Source organism: Myotis nattereri (genome assembly GCF_964212035.1).
Source record: "Myotis nattereri genome assembly, chromosome: 18".
NCBI lineage: Eukaryota > Metazoa > Chordata > Mammalia > Chiroptera > Vespertilionidae > Myotis > Myotis nattereri.
In genome coordinates this window covers 30,732,233-30,756,764 of record NC_138093.1, presented here as the reverse complement: position 1 = coordinate 30,756,764, position 24,532 = coordinate 30,732,233, and the positions used below count along the sequence as shown (strand labels likewise).

Sequence of the window (24,532 nt, the reverse complement as noted above, 5' to 3'; positions counted from 1 at the left end):
ATGCCAGAGCCCTAGACTGCTGTCCCAGCTGGCATATGACTCATGGGGTGCCCTGGGGGAATGCCATCCCCTCCCAGACTTCAGCTTCCTCCCCTGCCCCAGAAAGTCATTATTGGGGAGCAATAAATGGCTGGGCCCTTTGCAGAGAGGTCTGAGGCCTTGTCGCTGCCCAAGAAAGAGGACTGCCTTTCTCAGAGCCCGGCCCGGCCCACAGGTCTGAAGGCGAGTAGGTCAAATTGGCTGAAAGTCTGGAGGGAGCCCAGTCCTTCCATGGGCAGGGCCTTAATACCACTGAGGGCCACCTCGAGGGTAAGGCTGTGGTGGCCACAACTCCAGCCTAGGCAGTTAGCTGGAATGTGATGGGGAGGCCTAGAGGATTTGATCTAAACCAGAAGCAATCCTAAATGTCTCTAATAATGGGCCAGGGCTGTGCGGGAAGGGTGGGGTTGGAGGCCACAGAGCGGGGACTGAAGGAGGCTGGGGATGGATGCCGGAAGGGTGAGAGGCAGGCAGGCCTGCCCAGCTCATGCAGCACCCGCCTCTGCTTGGGCCTGGATGCTCGCTCTGCTCCTATCAGCCATAGCTCCGTTGCTGGGGGAGGGAGGTTGGCAAGGCAGGACCAGAGAGGGAACTGGGGCTCTCCTGGCATCTTTAAGTTATACATCCTAATGCTTTGGAATCCTTCCTTCCAATCCGTTCCCAGAAGCGTCAGGGGCCCAGGGAGGAGACAGGTGACCTGAGGTCATGCAGCTAATCATGGCCCAAGAGGAAGACCCATCTTCTGGTTTGGCTCCGGAGCTGTCTCTGCCCCTCACTCCCAGAACAAGGCATTGGGAGCGGCCTCAGAAGAGCCCTGGCCCCGCCAGCCCACCCTTCCCACTCCTCTTTGTGCTCAGCCCCCCGTCCGAACTTGCTTTCTCCCAAGTCACTGAGCCGCTTATCAGGTGAGAAAAGGCAATTCAAACAGAGGCAGACATTCAATGGAGCCTTTGCAGGTGGCTCATTCAGGTGAGGCGGCAGGAAGAGAAAGAATGTGCCCTGCAGCCAGGCCCCAGCCGCCCAGAGCAGAGCCCTCCTCCCCGCCCGCCCCCACCCGGCAGGTGAGGGCAGGAAACATACCTGGCTCCCTGCTGCCACTGTCCTTCCTCCAGATCGCCTCTCTGCGAGCACCCCTTGAATGTGGGGGTCTCCGCTGCTGGCTCCCAGTTTTTAAACAACGGCCTCACCTCTGGAGACTCCCAGACTGGGCGTAGCCCACTGCAGGGCGGGTCTCAGGAATCTGGCAGCTGGCACGCCCATCTGCCGTCACTGCAGCCCCACAGCCCCAGGACAGGACTGGGCAAGTGGGTCGGTCCCAGGGGCCTCGCAGCAAGCCTGGCAGCACCCGCCTGCCCGTGGGTGCCTTGGGGGTGGAGGGGAGGGAGCATTGCTGAAAGCACCAGGCAAGTATTCAGGGGCATTCCAGACCAGAATTCGGGGGGCAGGCAGGGCGCCGGCATCTGTGGCAGGCGCTGTATTTGGCGTTTCTCAAGGCTCAGAGGGGTCCGTTTCCTCTCGTGTCCTAGACCACCTGGACAGGAGACCAAGCAGGGGACACAAGATCAGGGCTTGGAGCTAGGGTGTTACCGCCCGGACCTGGAATGGGCTGGGAGGTGAGGAGACCCAAACGCCCAGGACCCCGGAAAGCACCAGCTCCGCCCCTTCCCCACGGAAAACAGAAACGGTGGAAAATCCCTGCTTCTCGGGGAATTCGGGAAAGCCTGAAAAGGCTCCAGCTCATCAGGAAGGGGTCAAGGCCCAACTCACCCGAGGAAGCTTAAGAGCAGTAAGCAGGACTAAACTCTAAATGCCTCCCCTCCGGCTCCCTCCCTGGGTTGGCAGGGAGCCCTAGGGCAGGTAACTACCTGTGAGTCACTGCCCCCAGCTTAGGGGGAGGGCTGGTCTCTGAGCCTCTCCCTGCTGGGCAGGAATGCCAGCCTGGAGGGCCCGAACACAGGCCTGACCACAAGTGGTGGAGGGCCAGGCTGCAGCCTAACTGGACCAACGAGCCCTGTCCCCCTGCCAGGCTGGGGAACACAGCTTCCTTTGTGGGACCCTGGGCCGGCTCCTGGCTCAGGGCCACGGGGGCCGAGCCACTGTAAATGGCATAACAGGCCAGGTTGAGAGGACACTCTTCCCCAGGTTGGCGTCCGAGGGCTTTAGAGACATCTGGAAGGTCACCGGTGCACGGCTTGGCCCTGAGAGCTCGCACTGGCATTGTTCAGGAACAGTACTGCCTCCAAGTTTCTATTTAAAGGAGACTCTTAACTTGGAATCCTGGCCGGTCAGTCTCTCCTGAGCAGGAAGTTCTCTCTACAATGGAGGGTTCAGTCCAAGAAATCAGTTTGAGAACCCTTTAGGAGAAAAATGTAGCATTTCGTGGATTGAGCTGGGCACTTTAACCCTCAGTTTCTAATTCAGCCCAAGAAATCTAGGTGGGCAGGAGGAATCATTAGCCAATGGGTGGTAAGTTGTTTCCATGCATAATGGACATTCCGATAAACGTGAGCGTCTTGACCCTTATAAGCATTCCAGTGAAATCTGGCTCAGCCCAAGACGCCCGAGTCGGTACAAGCAGCCTCCCTTCGTGGGCCCGACAAGAACACAGAGACCCTCATGGGGTCCCCAGAGGTGCTGACACCCCGGGTTTTGAGGCCACCTGCCTGGCTTCTTTCTCTCCACTTCTCCGATTCCCTAAACGGAAGGCTTCCAGGAAGCTCCCCCCTCCCGGAGCTGCCTGGCCTCTGCCCACCACCAGGAAGGAGGACGTGACAGACCGCTCATTAACAGTTAGCTCAGCAGAAGAGCCGTGTGGCAATCCCAGATGCTCAGCCGAGGTGGGCCGGGCGGGTGGTGGGCCTCACCTTTCAATCCCCTCCGACTCCCCTGTTCTGAGGCAGGAGCCAGGTAAACAAGCCTTGAGTGGCTCAGACATCACAGGCTGGGGCAAGTCCAGGGAGTGGTTCGGCTTTGCAGGAGGGAAATGGCAATTGTTCTGCTTGGGCCTCCCACGCGCCCCTGCCAAGTCCGGAACAGGGAACAGGACGTTATTTCTGCAGTAGCCAAGGGCAGCCCAGGCAGCCTCACTCCTTAGGGACAATGAGCCCTCCTCCCGTAGATCTAGTGCCCCCAGGCCTGCAGGGCCCCAGGCTTTGAACTTCAGAGCCCAATTTGTTCAGACACAAGAAGCGCAATACAGAGCCACAGGCTGGGCTGGGACCCAGCCAGGGCTACAGGGGAGACGGGGGCGTGGCTCCAACACTGCAGCCTCTCCCCCCTCTCCTTGCCTCTCACTGTGCTGCACTGGAGCCCTCAGCACTCAGAGCCCACCGAGCCTTGGCTCATGTGAACTTACCCCTCAGGAAAGTGGCTGCCAAGTCATCCTTGGCTCCTGACTCCCTCGCCCCCACAGCAACCCATCAGGCAATTCTGCTGGGTCCTCTTCCAAAGGCAACTGGGGCTACGGCTACCCTCCCAGCTGAGCCTCTCTCCCCAGACTTCTCCAGTGGTCTCCTAACCGGTCTGAATCCCAGCCCCAACATACCAGGTCACGGCCTCCCCTGCTCAGAGCCCTGTCCCAGCTCCCCATTGCAATCAAGGTTAAAGCCAAAGCCCTTAAAGAGACCCCACATGATACGACCCCCCCGCATCACTCTTCTACATGACTGCTGCTCTCTCCCTTTCTCCTTCCATTCCAGCCACATGGCCTCCTTGCTATGTTTCTGAATGACCCGCCTGCTGGCTGCTTCGTCTGAGGGTGTTGCCCCAGCTGCTCTCTCCATCTGGACCACTCTTCCTCCCATGTCTGCAAAGCTAACTCTCCCACCTCTTTTAACTCTTCGTTCAAATAGTAACTCCTCAAGGAGGCCGACTCTGACGACCCTCTTTAAAATGACCACTCAGACTAATCGGGGGGATCACTTTGTAAGGTATATAAATGTCTAACCACCTGTACACCTGAAACTAATATAATATTAAATGTCAACTGTTGTTGAAAATAATAAAATAAAATGACAGCCAAGCTCCCTGCCCCATCCCTGTTCCCCACCCCAATACTCCCAAGCCCACCTACCCTACATTATTGGTAGGTTGGGATTTGGGGGTGGGGTTTTGTGGGGTTTTATTTTCAACACTTACTTCCTTCTAACTAACTCTATAAATTACCTACCTATCATGCTTATTTTCTGTCTCCCTCACCAGAATGTGGTGTCCAAGAAGGCAGAGATTTTTATCCATTTTGTTCACTACTATTATTCAACTGCCTAGATATAATTCCTGGCACATATTAGGTGTTTGATAGATGTAGAATGAATGGATTCACAATGAAGAGTAAATCATTGATGTCGTTAATGAGTCTCCATGCCCTTGTCGGTGTAGTTAACTCTCAGAGGGCACAGTCTGGGCTTTTGGTCACTAGAATGAACAGCTAACAGTGGTAATTCATACATCAGTCAGCTGCGGGGGGTGGGGGCCCTCTTTTGAGGCAGCTTCCCTCAGATGACAGAACTGCCCCCATGCTAATGTAGGCAGGCTCCTCTTCGGCCTGCTCATCAGCGTTCCTGGCAGTGTCTCTGACAGGGAACGGAGTGGCAGTGGAAGCTACTGCCTCCATTATCCATCTGTCCAAGTTGCTAACGAGATCACTCAAGATCTGATCAATGAGATGTCAAAGGATAAGGGTGAGGAAAGGAGGAGAGGAGGAGGAAAAGGAGAAAAGAGGTGAGGAAGGATAAGAGAGCCTGGCTCAGGCTGTGCATGCTGATGCTCAGGTGTTGGAGGAAGGGGCGCCAGTGACTAAGGCCCAGGCCTCACCTGCATACAGTGAGTCATGGCTGAGTCCTTGTCTGTGGGACAGGGTGGGCTCCAGGAGTGGTGCTGGGATTCGCCACGTGACTCAAGCTGGCGTGGCCCTCACTCCAGCACAACCGCTCAAGTGCCCAGACAATCAGTCACTCTTCTGTGTGCCTCCCCAGGAACCAGAGAGAGTGGGTCTGCTGTGTTACTGAACAGACAGGCACCAGCCTCGGACAGAAGCCAGCAGCAAGCACAGGAAGAGCCTGGGCTGCCTGTCAAGCAGTGACTCTATTCCAGGCCCTTCTCTCTACCCCCACTCTCACCTCCCCAACCTGAATGTCTGCCCAACGGACAATGGCGCACATTGGCCTAGGCCTGAGGTCCAGGAGAAATCAGGCAGTCAGCCTAAATTAACAACAGCTGACATTTAACCGGGTGCTCACAGCAAGCCAGGCATTGTATCTATTAACTCAGTTAACACCCACTACATTTCTTTGGAGGTAGACACTCAATTCTCCTCCCTTTACAGATGGAGAAAATGAGGCACATTTTCAATAGCTTGGTCCCAGCTAGTAAGTGGTCCCAGACCCTTACCTATATTTACACCTGGAATTACCTGACTCCACCCTTGGGAATCCTTGACCAGAGTCCAGACTCTGAACTTCCTGTTTCCCAAACCTAACCAAGACAATCTAAATATGTCTCTTTGAGACCTTGATCCCTCTCTTGGAGCACTGATGTTGACTGAGGTCTCCTGAGAGACACTGCAGAAACATCTAGAACAGATACCACATTTTATTTGTTTTCCATACTGACGGCCCCTCTTGTGTGGGCTCAGATGGAGAAGGTGCTGGCCCCCAGATCCCTCATCCCCGAGACTCTGATACATACCATTCGGGTTTCCCGCTCATACCAACAGGAAGTGAGGACAACAGCACCCTAGAAGGAGTGAGAAGACAAGAAGGTGACCAGGCAAACATCGCGGTGAGCGTGATGACCACAAAGGGCGGATGACGGATAACACAACTTCCTCCTCACCTCAGGAAGGGAGATCCCTGCCCCTGAGGTCAGGCCCTTGAGTCACCGGGGGCGGGGGGTCATCTTCTTCTGTTCTATCTCCCAGGGTACATCCCCAAATTGTCCTACCCCCTCCCTCCCAAGGGTTATAGCCCGGGTCAGCCTGCAACAGGAGTCAAATGCTGGTGCATGGCTGGCTGGCTTCCCAGAGAAGAGGGAGGAGTATTTTGGCATTTCTACCACAGTCACTGCCCTACCCACTGCCCTACCTTCCTCTGGCAGACAGGCCAGCTCATGACCACGCCCCCTCCTCCACCCCCAACCACCTCTACTGTCTAGCCTGTGCCCTCTGGGAATTAGGTTCTCCGGATCTAAGTCCATCATTGTGACCTTTCATCAGCATGTCCCTGCAATGCCTGTGGTCACATGGGGTCTGTGCTTGAACTTGAACCTCTCTTAAAATCCGAGACCTAGCTTCAACTCTGCTGCTCCATAGAAGCATGAACTTAGGCAAGTCCCTCTCCAGGCCTCAGTCTCATGATTCATAAATAAAAGTGTTGGATTTTCCTGGTTCTCAACCCAGGCCACCCCTTAGAATTACTTACAGAACCTGTAAGATCATATCTGCAGGCCAGGCCCCACCCAGGGATTGAATTGGCCTGCAGAGGGGCAGGACAGTCAATGTTTGCCGAGCTGCCCTAATGCCCCCTCCAGCTCTAGGATGCTGTTCTCAGGGGCTGGTGGTTTAGGACAGCGGGTAAAAGCCTGGACTTTACCGTGAGAGAGGTGAAGCGTCAAGTCTGATTTTGCACTCACCAGCTCTGACCATCTGACCGTGGAGGAGCAAAGCAAGTTGCCTCTACTGGGAACAGTTAACAATCGACCTCATGGGTCCTTGTAAAGAAACAACTCATGTAAACCTCTCAGCAAAGTGCCTGGCCAAGTGCTGCTCTATAATGGGCGACTGTCCCCACGTGTGTGTGCCACACAAAGGTGTTTGGGGCCATGATCAGCAGCCTTTACAGTTGTTCTAACAAAGAGCAAGTATCACAGATGTTTTATAGCTCACTCACGGGGCAGTAGTGGCTGGGCTGCTCCTCTCCAACTCCCCTCAGGAGGCCCCAGGTCCCAACCTGAGAATCTGTGCTTTCTGCATTCCACTCTGTCCCATAAGGACTGCAGACTCCCAGGACCCAGGACCTGGACCAGAAGGAAAAACAGGGAACTTGAGGGGAAGACTGAGCTCCCCAAGAAAGGCCATGCTTCTGGCCTTTCCGAACAGGGAAGGACAGAAGGTGGGGGTAGGGGCTGTTTACAAACAGAGGACAGAGGAGCGAGCTGGCTTCAAGCATAAGAGGGACATAGTTATATGGCTTCAGGAGTCCACACCTGCTTAAGATAAGAGTCAAAGCTCTTCTTTGACTGCAGGTTTGTTACTTAACTTGGGGCCATTGTCCAGCAAATGTGAGGGCTACAGAGAGAAGGCACTTTCTTTTCCTGCGGCCAAGGTGAAGGGTTTAGTTTGCAAAACCTGAAACATCACAAGTTTGCCCTTCAGGAAAACTTTGGAAACAGAGACAATGAGATCTCTGCAAGTTGCACCCAGAGGGTAAATACCTATGAGACGTACATGCCGCTCCAGTTTCTAAGGGAAAAACCACTTAGGGGTCAGGGCAAATCTTCAAGGAGACAATTCCGGTTTGTTGCAGGGTGATCAACCATTCTAGTTTGCCAGGACTCTCCTCGTTTAAGCTCTGAAAGCTCCATGTCCCAGGACACCCTTCAGTCCCAGACGAATGCTCGGTCACTTGGTTGATCACTGATACTTTTTTCTCCCAGGTGAGTTTTAAAAGTGTCACCCCAAATGGCTCAGTAAGCTCTGCGTGAAGATGCATAATGATCTGAGAAAGTGAAGCTGGCTCTGAGTCCAAGAAAAACCTGGGTGGAAACAGCACATGAGAATAGAACTCTCCCAAAGGCAAGAATGTTAGCCATCTTAGTAAAGCAGTCCTCTTTTTTTTTTTTTTTTATTAATATGTTGTTATTGATTTCAGAGAGGAAGGGAGAGAGAGATAGAAACATCAATGATGAGAAAGAATCATTGATCGGCTGCCTCCTGCACGACCCCTACTGGGGATTAAGCCGACAACCCTGGGTATATGCCCTGGCTAGGAGTCAAACCGTAACCTCCTGGTTCATAGGTCTAAGCTCAACCACTGAGCCACACCAGCCGGGCTAAAGCAGTCCTTTTTGTGGACTTGAGGGAAGAAAATAGTAGCCAAGAGGACTTTTGTTCTGGAGACTCTATTCCTGCTGCTGTGAACTGATGACAGGAGGCTTTTCCCAGCCAGAGCACACTACAGACCCATCCTGAGCTTATAAATGCATTAACACCTCTGTCTTTTCGAGTCAAATACTGCTAAAATGGGTTGCCCCTTCTTAACTTGGAGCTATTCTTAAGGCGGACATGCATATGCACACTTACACACCGGCACACATGTAGAAACACTCAAATCCCTTGCACTTTTACCTATGACGTATTGTCTTGTTAGCTTTGGCCTGCTGCTCCATTAGCTAAGTTGCATTCAGAATGCACTTTGAGCCCTAACCAGTTTGGCTCCGTGGATAGAGCGTCGGCCTGCAGACTGAAGGGTCCCAGGTTTGATTCTGGTCAAGGGCATGTACCTTGGTTGCAGGCACATCCCCAGTAAGGGGTGTGCAGGAGGCAGCTGATCGATGTTTCTCTCTCATCGATGTTTCTAACTCTCTATCTCTCTCCCTTCCTCTCTGTAAAAAATCAATAAAATATATTTAAAAAAAATAATAATAAAAAAAGGAAACAAAACGAACTTGTTTCCTTAAAAAAAAAGAAAAAAAAAAAGCTCCCAGGATGACTGAAGTGGAGCAGGGCTGAGAACCACTGACCTAGGGAAATAATGTAGTCAGAGGGGAGGAGGATCATGGTAGACCCGGGGTGCCCCAACATTAAGAGTAGTGATTCTCAAACGTGGCTGCACATTGGAATCACCTTTAGACTTTTAAATACTGCCCTAGCCAATTTGGCTCCGTGTATAGAGCGTCAGCCTGCAGATCGAAGGGTTCCAGGTTCGATTCTGGTCAAGGGCACATGCCTTGGTTGCAGGCCCCTCCCAGGCCTGGGCCCTGGTCAGGGCTCATGCAGGAGGCAACCAATCAATGTGTTTCTCTCACATCATTATTTCTCTCTGTCTTTCCCTCTCTCTGCTACTCTCTCTAAAAATCAATGGAAACATTATTTTAAAAAATAATAATGAAAATAAAATAAATATTACTGATGTCTGCGTCCTGCTTAGAGGGATTTCTGATTTCACTGCTCTTAGTATTACCTGGATTTCAGAAATTTAAAAAGCTCCCCAATGATTCTAATGTGCATTCAAGGCTGAGAACCACTGATTGAAAGAGGGTAAGATGTAACAAAGGAGACCTAGAGAGAAGACACTGATATGGTAGGATGAAAAATAATAGAGTGCAGTGTCCCTAAAGCAATAGGTAAAAATAAAAAGGAATAAATGGTTATATCTGTTGGATGCGAAAAGTTACTTCATTCAATAAACAGCCTACAGCCTATTAGATTTTGGTGGGGTGGTGGGAATGGAAACCACATGGCAATGGGTAAAAGAGTGAATGGTTGATGAAGAAACTGTTACAGTGATTGTAGACAACTGATAATAAGTAGTTTTAGTTATGAAGAGGAGCAAAAAACCATGCAACAGCTGGATAGTGATTTGGGGTCATGGACTAGACTTTTTTTTTTCGTGGACTAGACTTTTCAGATATTAGAGTATGCCCTCCCTGTTTTGGCCCAGTGGATAGAGTGTCGGCCTGCAAACTGAAGGGTCCTGGATTCAATTCCGGTCAAGTGCACATGCCCAAGTTGCAGGCTCAATCCCCAGTAGGGGTTGTGCAGGAGTCAGCCGATCAATGATTCTCTCTCATCATTGATGTTTCTATCTCTCTCCCCCTCTCCCCTTTCTGAAATCAGTAAAAATACATTTAAAAAAATATATATTAGAGTATGTTTGTATGCTAACAGAATACTATATGAAAGGAGAAAATAATTATTTAGGAAAGGGGAGAGATATGGCAGGCATTCACTCCCTACCCAAAATCCATACCCAAAATCTGCATTTCTCCCAAGTTCTCAGATGATGTTGCTGCCGCTGTTCCCAAGGAGACTACTGGTCTAAGCTCAAGATGGTAATTCTTTCCTTCAAGTAGTCTTAGGGATGGGCATTCATCCCAGTTCTGGCCATGAAAGGAAGTCTCTGGAAGGATTCTAGGCAAGCTTTCTTTGGCAATAAAAGAGAAAGAACATCCTCTCTCCTTTCACTGGATGTTGTCATATTGAATGAAATGCCTGGCACTGTGGCAACTATCTTGGAATCAGAATGTGAAGACTATAATAAGTCTCCATGCTGGGGATATAAGATTGCAAAGATGGAAAGAACCCGGGTTCTTGATAACGTTTCACTACCGAATTAATTGATCCTGAAATCCCTGCTTAAGGAAAATCATATATTTTTCTTATTATTTAGTCATTTTGAATTAGATTTTCTTACTTATAGCCTAAAGCAACCTGAGTTATTCATGGACTCCCAAAACCTTAATTAGATGAGCCTGGATTAGATGGAGGGGCAGTTCTTTATAGAAATAATCAGGAATGCTTCCTCCCTGGTAATGTGACAGAAAGGAGAGCAGATAGATTTGGTGGTTGGAAAATTAAGTAGCTCCTGTCTGATTCTTTCTATTTCACCAGGTCATGAGCTGTCTTTTCAGAGAGTAATAAAGATAAGTGACTTGGGTAACACAATAAATTATAGCAGATTGCCCATTTGAGATTTGTGGTCTTAAATTCACAGAAAATACAGTCAGCCTGAAAGGGTAATTTACTCCAGCAATAATAAACTACTTGGGTATAGATTGATATAGAACAGATAGCTGACTGACTCCAACCATGGTTAAATCTTTCTGGGTAAAAACAAAAGAAACAGAGAAGGTCAAGGGAGTTCAAGGTGACGATGGACCACAGAATCTAAGCCAGGTTCTTCCCATCCTGGTTAGTCTTCCTTGTCTTTGTCAAGTTTGTTGTTGTTGTTGTTGTTTTGTTAATCCTCATCCAAGGATATTTTCCCATTGATTTGTAGCGAGAGTGGAAGAGAGAGGGAAAGTCAGAGAGAAACGTCGATGTGAGAGAAATATACTGATTAATTGCCTCCTGCACAAGCCCTAACCAGGGCCTGGCCAGGGAGGAGCCTGCAACCAAGGAACATGCCCTTGACTGGAATCGAACCCAGGACCCTTTGGTCCACAGGCTGACGCTCTATCTACTGAGCCAAACCAGCAAGGGCTTTGTCAAGTTCAAATGGGTTTTTTCCTGTCAACCCAGCAGGAGCTCCTAGCATGCAGCTTATATTAGTTCTCAATCGCTAAGTAGCAAATTACTACAAACAATAGAACAAAATGCACTCATTAACTCACACTTCTGTAGCCAGCCGTCTGGCACAGCGCCTCGGGGGTCTCAAGAAGCTAATAAATCAAGTTGTCTGGTGGGTTGCATCCTCATCTGGATCTTGGGGTCTTCCTTCAAGCTGATGTCGTTGCAGAATAATTCACTTCCTTACTGGCGTAGAAAGGAAATAAAATCGAGAGATACTTAAGAGGCAGAATGACAAGTCTTGGTGATTGTTTATGTGAAAGATGACAGAGCGAGAAGAATAAAGGATGACTCCCAGGCTTAGGGCCTGAGCTACTAGGCAGACATGAAGCCTAAAATAAAAAAGATGGTGATGCAAGTTTAAGGGGTAGAAATGTTGAATTGGCTTTAGACAAGGTAAGCTTGATACCTGCAAGATATCCAAGTGGAGATGCAGCACAGACAGGGGGCACAGGGCTAGAGCTCAGGTTTGTAGTATGTCATCTGCACTGAGGCAGTAATGGGAGCCTTGGGAGAAAACTAAATCACCTAAAGGAGCGTGTAGGGTAAGAAAAGAGGCCCCAACACTGAGTCCTGAGAAATGCTGACATTTATAAGTTGTATAAAAAGCAAAAGTGAGAAAAAGAACTGAGTGCCCAGAATAGGGCAGGAGGGAAACTAGGAGACTATGCTATCCTGGAAGCCAAGGAGAAGGTGTTCCTAGGCAAAGGGAGTGGCCAGCAGCTGCTAGGTATGGCATATGCAGTTGATCATTCATGTAATTGTTCCATATCTGACTCCTGCCTACCACTGCTTCGTTTCCCCCATTTCCCGAAACCCATCCTTTATGCTCTAACACCAATCTTGCCTCACTTCTCCTGGACCATGCAAAGCTTTCTCCTGCATCCTCCCATTTTCATATGCAGTCCTTTCTCATTCCAACCTCCCAACCCTGGCCCCCACTCTACCCTGGCGTTCCCCGGTGAACACTATCCATCCTTTAATACCCTAAGCTGCTCAGTCATCATCCACTCTTGGGTCTTCTTTGATTACCTCCTTCCTGAATTGAATCAATGTATTTCTCACTCTATTCTTTGTATACCTGGTATATATTTCCATTATTGTGCTTATCCTGGTATAATGCAACAACTAACCTAATGTCTGTGTCCTCAACTGGAATATGAGCTACTTTGGGGCAAGGACAATTTTGTATTCTGCTTTTATAACCATACTTAACACAGTATTGAATACACAGCTAGCTTCAACAAAGATTTTTGGACCTTAAAGGACCATGGGAACTTCTGACATGGAGCAGGAGGTAAAGACAACCAAATAATAAAAGAATAATAACTGAATCAATAACATATTGATTGCTTCGTTGGTGCCAGACCACTAAGCCCTATATAGTGGTCTAGCTCACTCAAGCCTCACCACACCCCATCTTATAGGGGCTACCATCACTCTCACTTTACAGATAGGAAAATGGAGGCTAGAGAAGTTAAGTCACTTTTCCAAGGTCAGACCCTGGGAAGAGGAGCCAAGACTTAAACGAAACCAAGTCTATTTGGCTCCAGATCCCGGTACTCTCAAGTCCAGCTAATATTGGAGCTTGGGGGAAGTCCCTTGTGCTGGTTGCAATCTGTAAAGTATAGCGCTGAAATTCAGATGTGGTATGTGGGCAGCAGGGTGCCCATGGCTCCCCACGGCTCCCAGCACATCTGCATGCACTGGCAGCTGGTGGCTCTGCGTGACCAGAAGTCATGAGGGACAAAAGCAAAATGTCTTTGAAGGGTCTGTTCTTCAGAGTTGATTTAACAAGGCCCTGGTGTCCCAGGAGCAGGTTGGAGGGGTGCCCGAGAGTGAGCCAATCGCTGCCACGTCAGACACTAAGCTGGGAGTGCAAGTGAAAGGTGAGGAACCCAGAGTGGAGGGAACTAAGCCAAGTTGCCAGGGCTTGGGTAATTATAACCCTAAGGGCAAGCCAATGTGCCCAAAATAACTTCCCAAGAGAGTCTTCACTGATCATTTTGCAGTCTCTATCCCAGTACTGACTTCCAGGTCTGTGAAACTAGCATTGATTGGGCCCCTATTATATGCTAGCACCATGAAGGGTACAAATATCTGGTCTTGCACAGATCCAGGGCAAGCCCACAGGAAACAATGGAGAACTGCATGGCATAGTCCACAACGGAGTGCCAACCTGTGCAGTACAAGACACAAAGGCAGCTGCAGTTCACAGAAAGGAGTGGTCAGGGTGTGCTGGCACAGGTGCTGGTGGCTTCTTGGAGCACATGAATTGAAGGAGGGAAGACAGAATAGAAAGGGAACAGCATTCCAGCGAGGAAGAAGAGTATAAGCCAAGGTGAGGCAGCAACAATGCAAATGAGTTACTTCTTTGGCTGTGACAAAGCCACCTGTGGAGCTAAGGGTTCTTGTTGGAGATGAGCAGGGAAGAAAGTTAGATGAGTAGAGAAGATCAGATCATAGAAGTCCTAGATTCCAAGAAATGCAACATGCAGAATCCATAAATTCATCATGTGGGTGAGCAATCACCCCAGGCTTTACACAGGCAATGAAGAATAAAATGTAATTTAGGAAGATTTATTCGGTGGTCGTATTTGAGATAGATTTGAAAGAGGACTAACAGCAACCCCCCCCCCCAAAAAAAAAGGCTGAATGCTTTTTTGAACATCCGCTAAAAACCTTACTGCATGCAAACTTAGAAAACATGGTTCCCCACACACCAGGCTTCACAGGCCAGTGGGAATGACATTCATTAATCCCATAGTTACCTATTAAGCATCTACTATGTACCAAGAAATATACTGGGCCCTGAAGACCCAGAGAAGAAATAAATGAAGTCCAGGTCCTCATGAAGCTCATTTTCCAAAGGATGTGGAAGACAACACAGAAAGCAAACCAATAATCATATCTATATAAAAGTCAGTACTAAGGGCTGCTGAGAAGAATAAAGCAGGGCATTGGGTGATGGGATGATGGGATAACAAAATAATGCTACTCATGATTAAGGTTCATACGTAACCAACCACCCAAAAGACCTCTGTCCCCTGCTCCTTCAGTCTCCAAGGCGCAGCTGTAGGGACAGCTCTCTCTTCCCTACTTCCCCCTTGGACTACACGTCACCCCTTTTTATTGATTTCTCTGCATGTGGCTCTGGGTACCTTAATGTTTGGAAGAAAGGGACTTGGAAAGCAAAATACATTTTAAACTAGCCGTCTCTGTCTTCCTAGAAATGTCAAGAATTAAATATTGGGGTAGACTCAAGGGTAGGGTGACCAGCTGTTCCTGACAGCCCGGGACAGCCCCAGTTTCAGCACTGTACGTCATGCATCTTGGGGGAAACCCCTCAGTCCTGGGCAAAGAGGGACCGTTGGTCACCAAGGCTGCTCAGACTGTCACAGCAATAACCTGTGACTGACCTGTGTCTTGCAACACAAGACTTTCCACCTCTAAAGTGACATCAGTGCTTTAATGCATGGGCTTTGTTTCCCAAGCCCTATCTCATCCCCCACCCTAGAGGCTGGGTTCTCTTTCCCCACCCAGACAGAGGAGCTGTGTCAGCAATTCCTAGCTAGGGGGTGATCGTGGATTCCTCGGCCTTCTGTTCCCTTCATCTCTCCCTCAGCCCCAGCTAACACCTAAACCAGAACAGCAACTCCACAGGCAACCCCAAGGCATGGCACGTGCCGCCCTCTCTGCCCAGCCCTGGCCAGCAAGCTGGTGAGGTCTGGGGGTTGAAGTCAGATTATCAAAGAGGAAAAGAGCCGAAGCCGGTTTGGCTCAGTGGATGGAGCGTCGGCTTGCAGACTGAAAGGTCCCAAGTTCGATTCCGGTCAAGGGCATGTACCTGGGTTGCAGGCACATCCTCAGTGGGAGATGTGCAGGAGGCAGCTGATCAATGTTTCTCTCTCATTGATGTTTCTAACTCTCTATCTCTCTCCCTTCCCCTCTGTAAAAAATCAATAAAATATATTTAAAAGAGGAAAAGAACTCATGTGAGGTGACGATGTGCCCTGCCACCAGAAATCACAAGAAAGGGGAACCCCAGATAAAGTACAGTCTGCTGACCTTGAAGGACATGTGGTTTGCGTCCTTCGAGTTACAGAAACACCGGAAATACTGACATGTTAATTTCGGAGTATTGGGTTCATCGCTGGGCTGACTCACCTTCAGAGCAGAAACCAGGTAAAGGCCCTGATATTAAGATGCACGTAACATGTTCTCCCAAAAGCCACCATGTTTGCGACACTCATAGATCTTGGGAAAGCCTACAGATCCTTTCTGCCAGTTATTAGAGATTCAAAGAAAATGCCAAGAATAATATCCATCTCTCCTTGTTCTAAAATTTTCCTGCCTGACAAGTTTAAAAGGATAATAAGCAGGGGATACAATCTTCCCAGAAATAATCCCAATTAGGACCACTGTCACCTTGACCACTGTGCACAGACAGAAATGTATAATGTTAAATTAGCCATTTAGGTAACCTTGACCAATCTGCACAAACCAATCCTATCTCCTGAACTATGAATAGCCCAGGCAAGAAGTAGTTATTGTTACCATTTTTAACTAAATTGTCTGGGAAACTGCCTTATTCCCCCCCCACCACCACCACCACCAAAGAAAGATTACTGTTAAATTTTTCAGAGACTCAAATTTTTGATCCCTGAAACAGCTCTTCCTCCTAACCCTCCCTGCGGGGCTTAGCTTGAATGATTGTGACAGGCTGTTGCAAGATTGCATCACTGACCTTTGCAATTTTCTGGCCACTCCGATTTCCCCCTTCCTCCCCCTGCCCTCTCCCTTTCCTAGTTTAAAGCCCTTTGGCCTACCAGTTTCTCCTTTTCCTCACTTGCTGACTCTGACATATGGAGAACAAAGCTAAATCAGAACCCCCCTACATCCCCCTACTCCCTTACCCCTCCATTCCCCCCACAACACACACACACACACACACACACACACACACACACACACACGATGATGTTTAATCCTAGTCACAATCAGTCCAACCATCCTCACACTTCCAAGAGTACTCTCCATTCTTGACCTTCTTACCAAACTCAACTGTCACTCTTCTCCCCTAAACTATGGTGAGCTGAGCTGACACGGTAGTTGCGCCCCCAGATCCAGGGAAGCGGCAAATAACTTTTGAGGACAGCACGAAATGCTAACATTCCAGACCTGCAGGCTAACTTTTACAGACAACCCCTCTTCCATCTCCGTCTCCCCCCACACCCAAGCCCCCAACTTCGCTTCTCACTGGGGAAAGAGGGCGATTTGGATTTAATGGCAGTTCCCTGATACACAGAAATACATACACAAACACCTGCAGGCACAGACACACACACACACACACACACACACACACCCCACCTGTGCTAACAGGGCACCCTCAGTGAGTAAGTTATCTCTCAGGTGACCCTCACAATGCAAGCACCTGTGAATAAAACCAGTCAGGCCAGAAAGAAACGGTGGTATCCGGGCACAAGGCCTTAGGCAGAGCCTGGACACCTGCTCTGTTCTGTACCCCATCCCTCCCCCTTGCCTTCTCTTCTACGATCCCCCCAACTGTGGGAAGATGACACCCTTCTGGATAAAAACGAATGCTGTTTCCTCTCAGGTAGAACCCCAGATGTGCTCCTTAGGGGTCCTTCTCAGGCTGCCCGGGACTAGGGACGCTGTGCACCCACCCACACCACCCAGAGAGAGTCGGGTGGCAAATGCACGCAGTTACCTTGGGCTCGGGTTCTCACCCTTGCACGCACCTGGAGCAGGACCTCCCACGTGCAGGTCTGCCCTCCCCTGCACCCTGGCGCGGTCTCCCCCTCCCAGGCCCCAGTTCACACGGCCCCGGCGTGCACAGCTCGTGGCCGCCCCACCCCCTCCCTGCCCCGCTCCTCCCCCTCTCCCGGCCCCCCTTCCGGCTCTCCCCGCCCCTCCTCCGCCTCTTTGGCAAGCGCGCACCCGGCGCTGGCCCCAACCCAGGGAGCCCTGGAGGCGGGTCCAGGAGGAAGATTTAAGCGACCGCGGGACGCCGACGGGGTGTCAGCTGTGGAGTCTCCAGCTGGACGAGCCGCAGCGGCCACAGAGGAGGAGAACGCGGAGCCGGCCGGCCGGACGGACGGACGGACGCGCTCACTGCCCAGCTCGCGCTGCCTCCTAGGAGCTCGCTGTGCGGATCAGGTGAGCCGGCGGGGCTGGGCGCGGCGGGGCTGGGGGTCCTCCCTGCGGGGCTGGGGGAGGATGCTGCGGCCGCCGGAGCGAGCCATCCCTCGGGGACTAACGGCCCCCCTTCTGCTCCGCTCCTCCCCAGGTCCCTTCTGTCCCCGAGAGCCGGCATGGAGACGGTGCAGGAGCTGATTCCTCTGGTCAAGGAGATGATCGCCCAGAAGCCCAGCCGGAAGCTGGTGAAGGTGTACGTGATGGGCGGCGTGCTGGCCCTGTTCGGCGTGGTGCTGGTCCTGGTGGAGACTGTGTGCAGCCCCTTCACGGCCGCCAGCCGCCTGCGGGACGAGGAGGCCGCCGTGGCCGAGCTGCGGGCCGCCCGGGAGCGCCAGGCCCTGCAGACACAGGCCCTGCCGGAGAAAGGCAAGCAGCACGAAGCCACCCTCTGCAGCCGGGCCCTCTCCAACCGGCAGCACGCCTCCTAGAAACTGTGGGCGCCCCGCAGAGGGTGGGCGAGAGGAGAAAGAAAGAGAGCGAGCGAGAAAGAGAGAGACGGAGGCGGAGACCGGAGCTGATTCCAGCAGGGGAGCGCAGGAGTCCTGAGCCGTGTGGACCTCGGAGAAGCCGCTGCCTGCTAGAACTGAAGCTCACGGATTTCACCAAAAGGAGTTTGGGGTGGGTTTGCTGCCGTGCAGCGCTGCGGAGGGGTGGCATGTCCAAAGCCACGTGTCTCTGAGCGGAGTGCACCTGTCATTTTGCACCGGGGCAGAAGGAGGAGAGATGCTTTTTATATTATTGTTATTGTTATTATTTTTACAATGACCATTATTTTGCATTTTGAAAATGAAAACATTTTGTACTATATCTGTGTCTGATTCCTGGGGGGCATGGTTCCCTCCGTGGGCGGGCAGGATAGGGGGTCTCCCTGAGTGAGCCCTGCAGAGCCCAGCTTCCTGCAGGTCAGGCTAACCTCCCTGTCCTGCTGGGGACTCTGGTACTCACATCCCATGCTTCTCAGTTGGTTGAGGATTTGGTTTTGTCTCACGTTGGCAGTGGGAAGCGAGAAACTTCCCTAAGTCCCACCAAACTTGGCATTTTAAAATCAGAAGATCAGCTTCTGAGCTAGGGGACATGCATGGGAGATACTGATCAGTTCTGGGACAGAAAGTGCATTTGTCATTTCTCACCTGTGCACCACAGGCTCCTATGGCTGATACCTCTTTCTTCCTAACCATATGTTAGCAAGGGAAAGAGGGAGAGAAGGAAGGAGAAGGGGAGGGGGAGGGGGGAAACCAGCCAGCTGGTAGAAAGCCAGGGAAGGCAAGCTCCCAAGAACCCCTAATTGGATGTCTAGCTCTACCCAGCCTTCCTCCCTCGAAACGCAAATTGCAGTAAGAGACACCTGAGGTTAGAAGGACAAAAGACCGGTTGTCACAGATCTGAGTCCTCTTCCTCCAGGGACCAAGCTTGCTTTGCGGCAATGACTAATTCCGAGTGTCTGTCTATAGGGCTCAGCAAAGGAAATTTTGAACAATGACTCTTAAAGAGGTAACGAGGGACATGGGCTTGATGCCACTCTCCTTGCGATTTTAATGTGTCTCCTGCCCGAGCCAGGTACAGACATGTCACTCGCCATCAGTAGCGATGCGTTTTTGCCAAACATCCCAATGACTCCTGTCTTTGCCTCTGATCAGACCCTCTCCACCACCACCCCCTCCCACGCATCCCTCCATTGTATTTCTGCCAGCTCAAATTCTACCCAGGGTTCCTGGCCCTGATCAAATGTCATCTCTCCCTGAAATGTATCCTTATCACGACAAACCAAAGAACAACCAGAACTCGGTGAGAATAATCGAGGGGAAAGAGATATGTTTAAAGGAAGAAAAGAATATCAGTGGCACCCCTGTTCTCTCGGTTTCCAAATTGGGAACCTCATCCCTATATTAAGACATAGCCTGACTTTAAACGTCCAATCTTATTCTCCCAGTTGGTCTACCCAAGTGCCTCTCCTTTTATGTTAATTATTCCTCCTCGCATTTAGCCACCACTGTGTCCAGCTCTCAACAGCTGAAACCACCCCCTAGGACATTTCCCCCAACTGACCCACTGCCAGACTGTTCTTCCTTCATGCAGTGACCTTCACTGATTGAAACTAAATAGGGAAGGAGATTCAGCGCAGAATTTCGGTCCAGAAAAACCAGTTGCATGCTCACGGAATTGTGAAGGCCTATTCTAGCAGCAGATCACGTGGAAAAAGACATAGGTATCTTCACCAATTACAAGTCCAGTATGAGCCAACAAGAGCTGGTGACAGGGCTGCCAAAACAAGGCAACACCTTATTGGGGAAAGCAGACTGTCCAGGAAGAGGGAAGAGGAGGTGGTTTTGTTTCACTTGGCAATCCGCAGGTGGGAAACAAGAGAAGTTAAGTCCCACGGCCTGAGCGTTTGGATTTGCAATCTGACTCCCTGCTTGTGAGTTCTAAGGCCTGAAACAAGTAAGTTACTTATAAACTGCCTACCTCAAGTTACGTAAACTATTTTCTCACCTATAAAATAGTTCCTTCCTCGTGGCATAATTTTGCAAATTAAATGAGTGAAGTGCTTAGAGAGTACCTGGCATATACAGTGAACCCTTGAACAATGTGAGAGGCACTGACTTCTGTTACAGTCGAAAATCCACGTGTAATTTTTGACTTCCCCAAAACTTAACTACTTTCATTATCCATGGGGGATTGGTTCCAGCTACCCTCCTCGCCTAGTGAATGCCAAAATCTGTGAATGTTCAACCCCCCTATATAAAATAGTGTAGATCAATGCATATAGTAGGCCCTCCAAGTCTGTGGACTCCCAACCACGGATTGGAACATGTATAAGTATTTATTGAAAAAGCTCTCGGCCCTGGACAGGTGGCTAAATTAGTTGGAGCATCATCATCCTGTACACCAAAAAAGGTTGCGGGTTCGATTCCCAGTCAGGGCACATACCTAGACTGCAGGTTCCAACACTGGTTGGGGCACATATAGAATAGACAACAGAACGATGTTTCTCTCACAATGATGTTTCTCTCTCTCACTAGATCCATGCAGTTCAAATCCATATTGTTCAAGGGTCAACTGTAGTAATCTTTCAGCCAATGACAGTAATTGTAATTGCTGTTGTTGCTATCATTTAGGACAAAAATGCTTTGATTAGAGTGACTTGGGCAGATAACAGTCCAGAACCCCTCTGACATACAGAAGAATCAAATCACTAGAGAAGAGAGGAAGTGACAGTAGTGTCACCTAGCAAGTGCCTTCAAGTAGTTGAAGGGCTGCCCTATTGGTCCAATGAAATACAATCAAATGGACTTATTGTCTGTGGCTTGAACTAGGACTAGCAAGGAAACAGATCTTAGGTCATTAAGAAATCAGAGCATTTCCAAACAACAGCTTGTCTTGGGATGTATAGTAAGAGCCTCGTTACTAAAAGCACCCAAGCAGAAGTTAGACATCATCTGCCAGGATGGTATAACATGGAGAGGAAATTTCTGAACTTGGAGGGATGTTCGTCTTATGACCTCTGAGGTCCCATCCAATTATAAGATGCTAGGATTCTGTTAGAACAACCACCAAATAAGGGCTGCTTCTCTAGAACCCACCATCCCTTCTTCTCTACTTCCAATGCCTCTTTGCTCTTTTTCTCAGCATGCTGACAAAGATTTTCCTTCTGGCTGGATGACTATTAAAAGTAATGAGTTTAATCCCCCAAATAAACTATTTCCTGATTAAATTTATCTAACTAATACTCTTGCCTCGTAGAAAATGCCTAAACCTAGTGGTTGAACCTAATGGTTCTCAAACTTTGTCATAATGAAATACTTATTAGTCAACTTGCTCAGTACAAAACTCCATGGAACTCTGATCTATGAACATAAATAAATATATTATTTTATGTCTTATTAGATGCCAATTTGCACTATGTTCTAGTGAAAACAAATAGTAAAAATCAACTGAGAGAATATGAAAAAGTTACCACATTCTTGGGGAAAGTTTGATTGCTCTATAATCATTGTACCCAGAATTAGTTTTAAACCCCTTGGCTCAATCAATGACAGCTCACCTCATTTAAGACACTTTTATAAGCCAATCAATCAGTGATAGCCCTGAGGGTCAGCCAACCAGGAACTAACTCACCCATAAATAAATTTCAGAGTGCCCGCCATCAACAAGTAAATGCTTCCATAAATGATGTCAGCCCACTTAGGTCTCAGGAAGGACACCACTCCCTGAACTCCATGCTTCCCCCAAATCAGCAATGTACTTACTGAGTTCCAGCTAATTTCATTGAGTTCTCACCATTTCTATGATTTTTAACCAAGCAGGACATTGTATAAAATTCTTAGCCCTTAATCTTTGTATAAAGTAATTGGGAATTTTAGTTTGCAGGTGTGCATTCTGGTTAATTATAGCTAGGTGTTTGTATAAGGTCATTAGATATTTGGTGTGGAAAATAGATCGTTGAATAAATAGACATAGTTCTGTATATTAGACCTTTTGTTTGGGAGGTGTACCATTTGACAATTATTTTTGCCATTCAACGGCTTCTTCTCCTGGTGCTCACTTTTCTTTTGCTTTTACTTGTCTATATTAAAAAGTCTCATTATATGTGTTTTTGTTTTGTTCTGGAATACATTGTTTCTCATAGATGAATAAGGGCGTATTTCATATGGAATGGCACAATAAGTCACCCATCTAGTCCAAACTGGTCCTAAGGTATAATGGCAGGATGTCCATTAGACTGGTGACCAGTTCAGGAAAGGGCAATTGGTCAAACTTAGCATTAGATTCTACAGAACACTCATGTGGGCACTGTCTTATCAATGTGTGGCAGATTATTTTTAGTCTGCATGCCAGGGTCAAAGACTGTCAGGTCATTAGCTGCATGTCCCACTCCTAACTTTTGCTTATAAAGGGAACCCAAGATACCATTTGCAGGCACACACTCTCACTAAGTTGCCTCTCTTGGGTTCTCCTGTGTCACAACCCCAACTTCCTCTTGGATAAACTCCTGATTTCCATATAAAGTTGCCCTGTAATCCTAACTCTTGCACTTACTTTGATAAAAAGCATTTTATTTAGAATAACAATGGCCATTATGGAGAACTTTTGGCATGTCAAAATCAACAAATTAATTCATTTATAAGGAACCCCAGAATAAATTAATACATTTAAGAGGAACCCCAGAAATCTAAAAGTCAAGTTTGCTTCTTTAACTAGTATGCTGAGGTTTAAAAAACAAAATTTGAACTCCAGCGTGGTCTTTTCAAAGACTCTGAAACCAACCCTAATTTAATTTCTCTCTCTTTCCACTCACCTTTACCTGACCTTTGATGTGAGCCACTCATTTTTCAGGGGGGGAGGGGGGGGAGCAATCACAATATAAAATTGCAAAATCAGCCAAAACCGGTTTGGCTCAGTGGATAGAGCGTCGGCCTGTGGACTGAAAGGTCCCAGGTTCGATTCCGGTCAAGGGCATGTACCTGGGTTGCGGGCATATCCCCAGTAGGAGATGTGCAGGAGGCAGCTGATCGATGTTTCACTCTCATCGATGTTTCTAACTCTCTATCTCTCTCCCTTCCTCTCTGTAAAAAATCAATAAAATATATTTTAAAAAAATAAAATAAAATAAAATTGCAAAATCAGAAGGCAGCTCTAAAGAAGTTGAATGAACCATTCTTTGGTTTTTGTTTGTTTGTTTGTTTTGTTGTTGCTGATGTTTTTAGTTCAAATAAATAGAATTGTTTTTTAAAAAGACGTTAAATTTAAACCTTGGTCTCTAGATACAGCCATATTAAGAGTTATAAATAAGGATTTTCCTAATCCTCAGGAAGCCAGGTAGAAATCTGTTACATAACTCAAGATTTTATTTGATAATTATTGTTCTGAACTATAGATCAGTACAACAAGTTCAGTTGTTAGTCCTTCAACTGGAGAAAAAAAATTGTTTAAAACCAGAAGGGTAAGAAAGAAAACATTGTAATAACTCATCTGTGTCAAACGAAAAAAACAGTGTTTTCAGAGAGCAAGAAAAAAATTAAAATACAGTACAAAAGACAATTCCAGAAGCCTTTTTTAAAAGATTCAAAATTATAAACTAAATAAAAATAAAAACAGGTTTCAAGAAATTTTAAAAGAGTATTCTGGAGTGGAATAATCGTTGAAGTTAAGGAGGCTTTTCTTTTTCACATTGCTTTGTTTTGTTTTGTTTTTCCTTTTTCTTCGTATGGGCTCAAATATGAATAAAAGGATTTAATGAGAGAAAAAATTAATTGAAATCCAAAATGAACTGTTTAGAAAATATTCAATATGTGGGTGGACATTTTCAGAGAGCCTCAGAAAGTAAATGAGCTAGAAATCTCCAGATAAGACAACTGGCTTCTGAAAGGAAAACAAGACTAGAAGGTCTTCTATCCTTTGAGAATTGGGAGTCTACAGGTAAATACACCTGTAGATAGTACAGTAGGTTCTTGGGTTACGTCGGAGATCCGTTCCTGCGGTGCAACATAACGCGATTTTCGCCCTAAGTCAGAACCCACCTACATAAGCACCTACGTCACTCACATGGAGCACATACACAGCAGTAATGAAGTGAAACAGTAAAAAAAAAAAAAAAAATTAAAAGAAAGATAACAATTCCCGACCTTTACTTGTGGTAAATAAATAAATAATAAAAAAACATAAAGCACATATGTACATACGTCGAAATGACGGAACTTTTTTTTTCTATAAATAAATGGAAGATGGCGACATAACGACAGACCGACCAACGTAACCCGAGGACTGTCTGTATAAGCAGAAGGGTCATTGGAAGAACCAATGTCCCTTTTTGACTAAGAAACAGAAAGATGACCGTCTAAAATCTGTCCAGTGATGCTGCTCCGAAGGAGACATTAGCACCCAACAACTTCAACCCTTCCTCTAAATTGAAGTCCCCAAATATCAAAGAGACAAGTGTGCAACCACATCAATTATACTCACCATCAAGGTAGAGCTATGCCTAGTTTG

At 48.1% G+C, this 24,532-nt stretch overlaps 2 protein-coding genes across 2 annotated transcripts in view; one reads left to right on the top strand and one right to left on the bottom strand.

The window, feature by feature from the left end:
- The window catches only part of LAMB3 (laminin subunit beta 3), a 44,156-nt gene extending 36,278 nt beyond the window's left edge, over window positions 1–7,878 (bottom strand). Inside the window, exons 1-3 of the mRNA XM_081112079.1 lie at window positions 6,924–7,878; window positions 5,725–5,772; window positions 1,120–1,570 (exon numbers count right to left, since the gene is read on the bottom strand). The gene's annotated coding sequence lies outside the window, so the exon portion shown is untranslated. The remainder of the gene's footprint in view (window positions 1–1,119; window positions 1,571–5,724; window positions 5,773–6,923) is intronic.
- A 9,486-nt stretch (window positions 7,879–17,364) lies between these two features.
- On the top strand, window positions 17,365–18,350 carry G0S2 (G0/G1 switch 2). Its single transcript, XM_081111922.1, has 2 exons — window positions 17,365–17,506; window positions 17,637–18,350. The coding sequence occupies exon 2, from the start codon at window positions 17,662–17,664 to the stop codon at window positions 17,971–17,973; it is 312 nt and encodes a 103-aa protein (XP_080968048.1). The 5' UTR covers window positions 17,365–17,506; window positions 17,637–17,661; the 3' UTR covers window positions 17,974–18,350.
- Window positions 18,351–24,532: the final 6,182 nt, after the last annotated feature.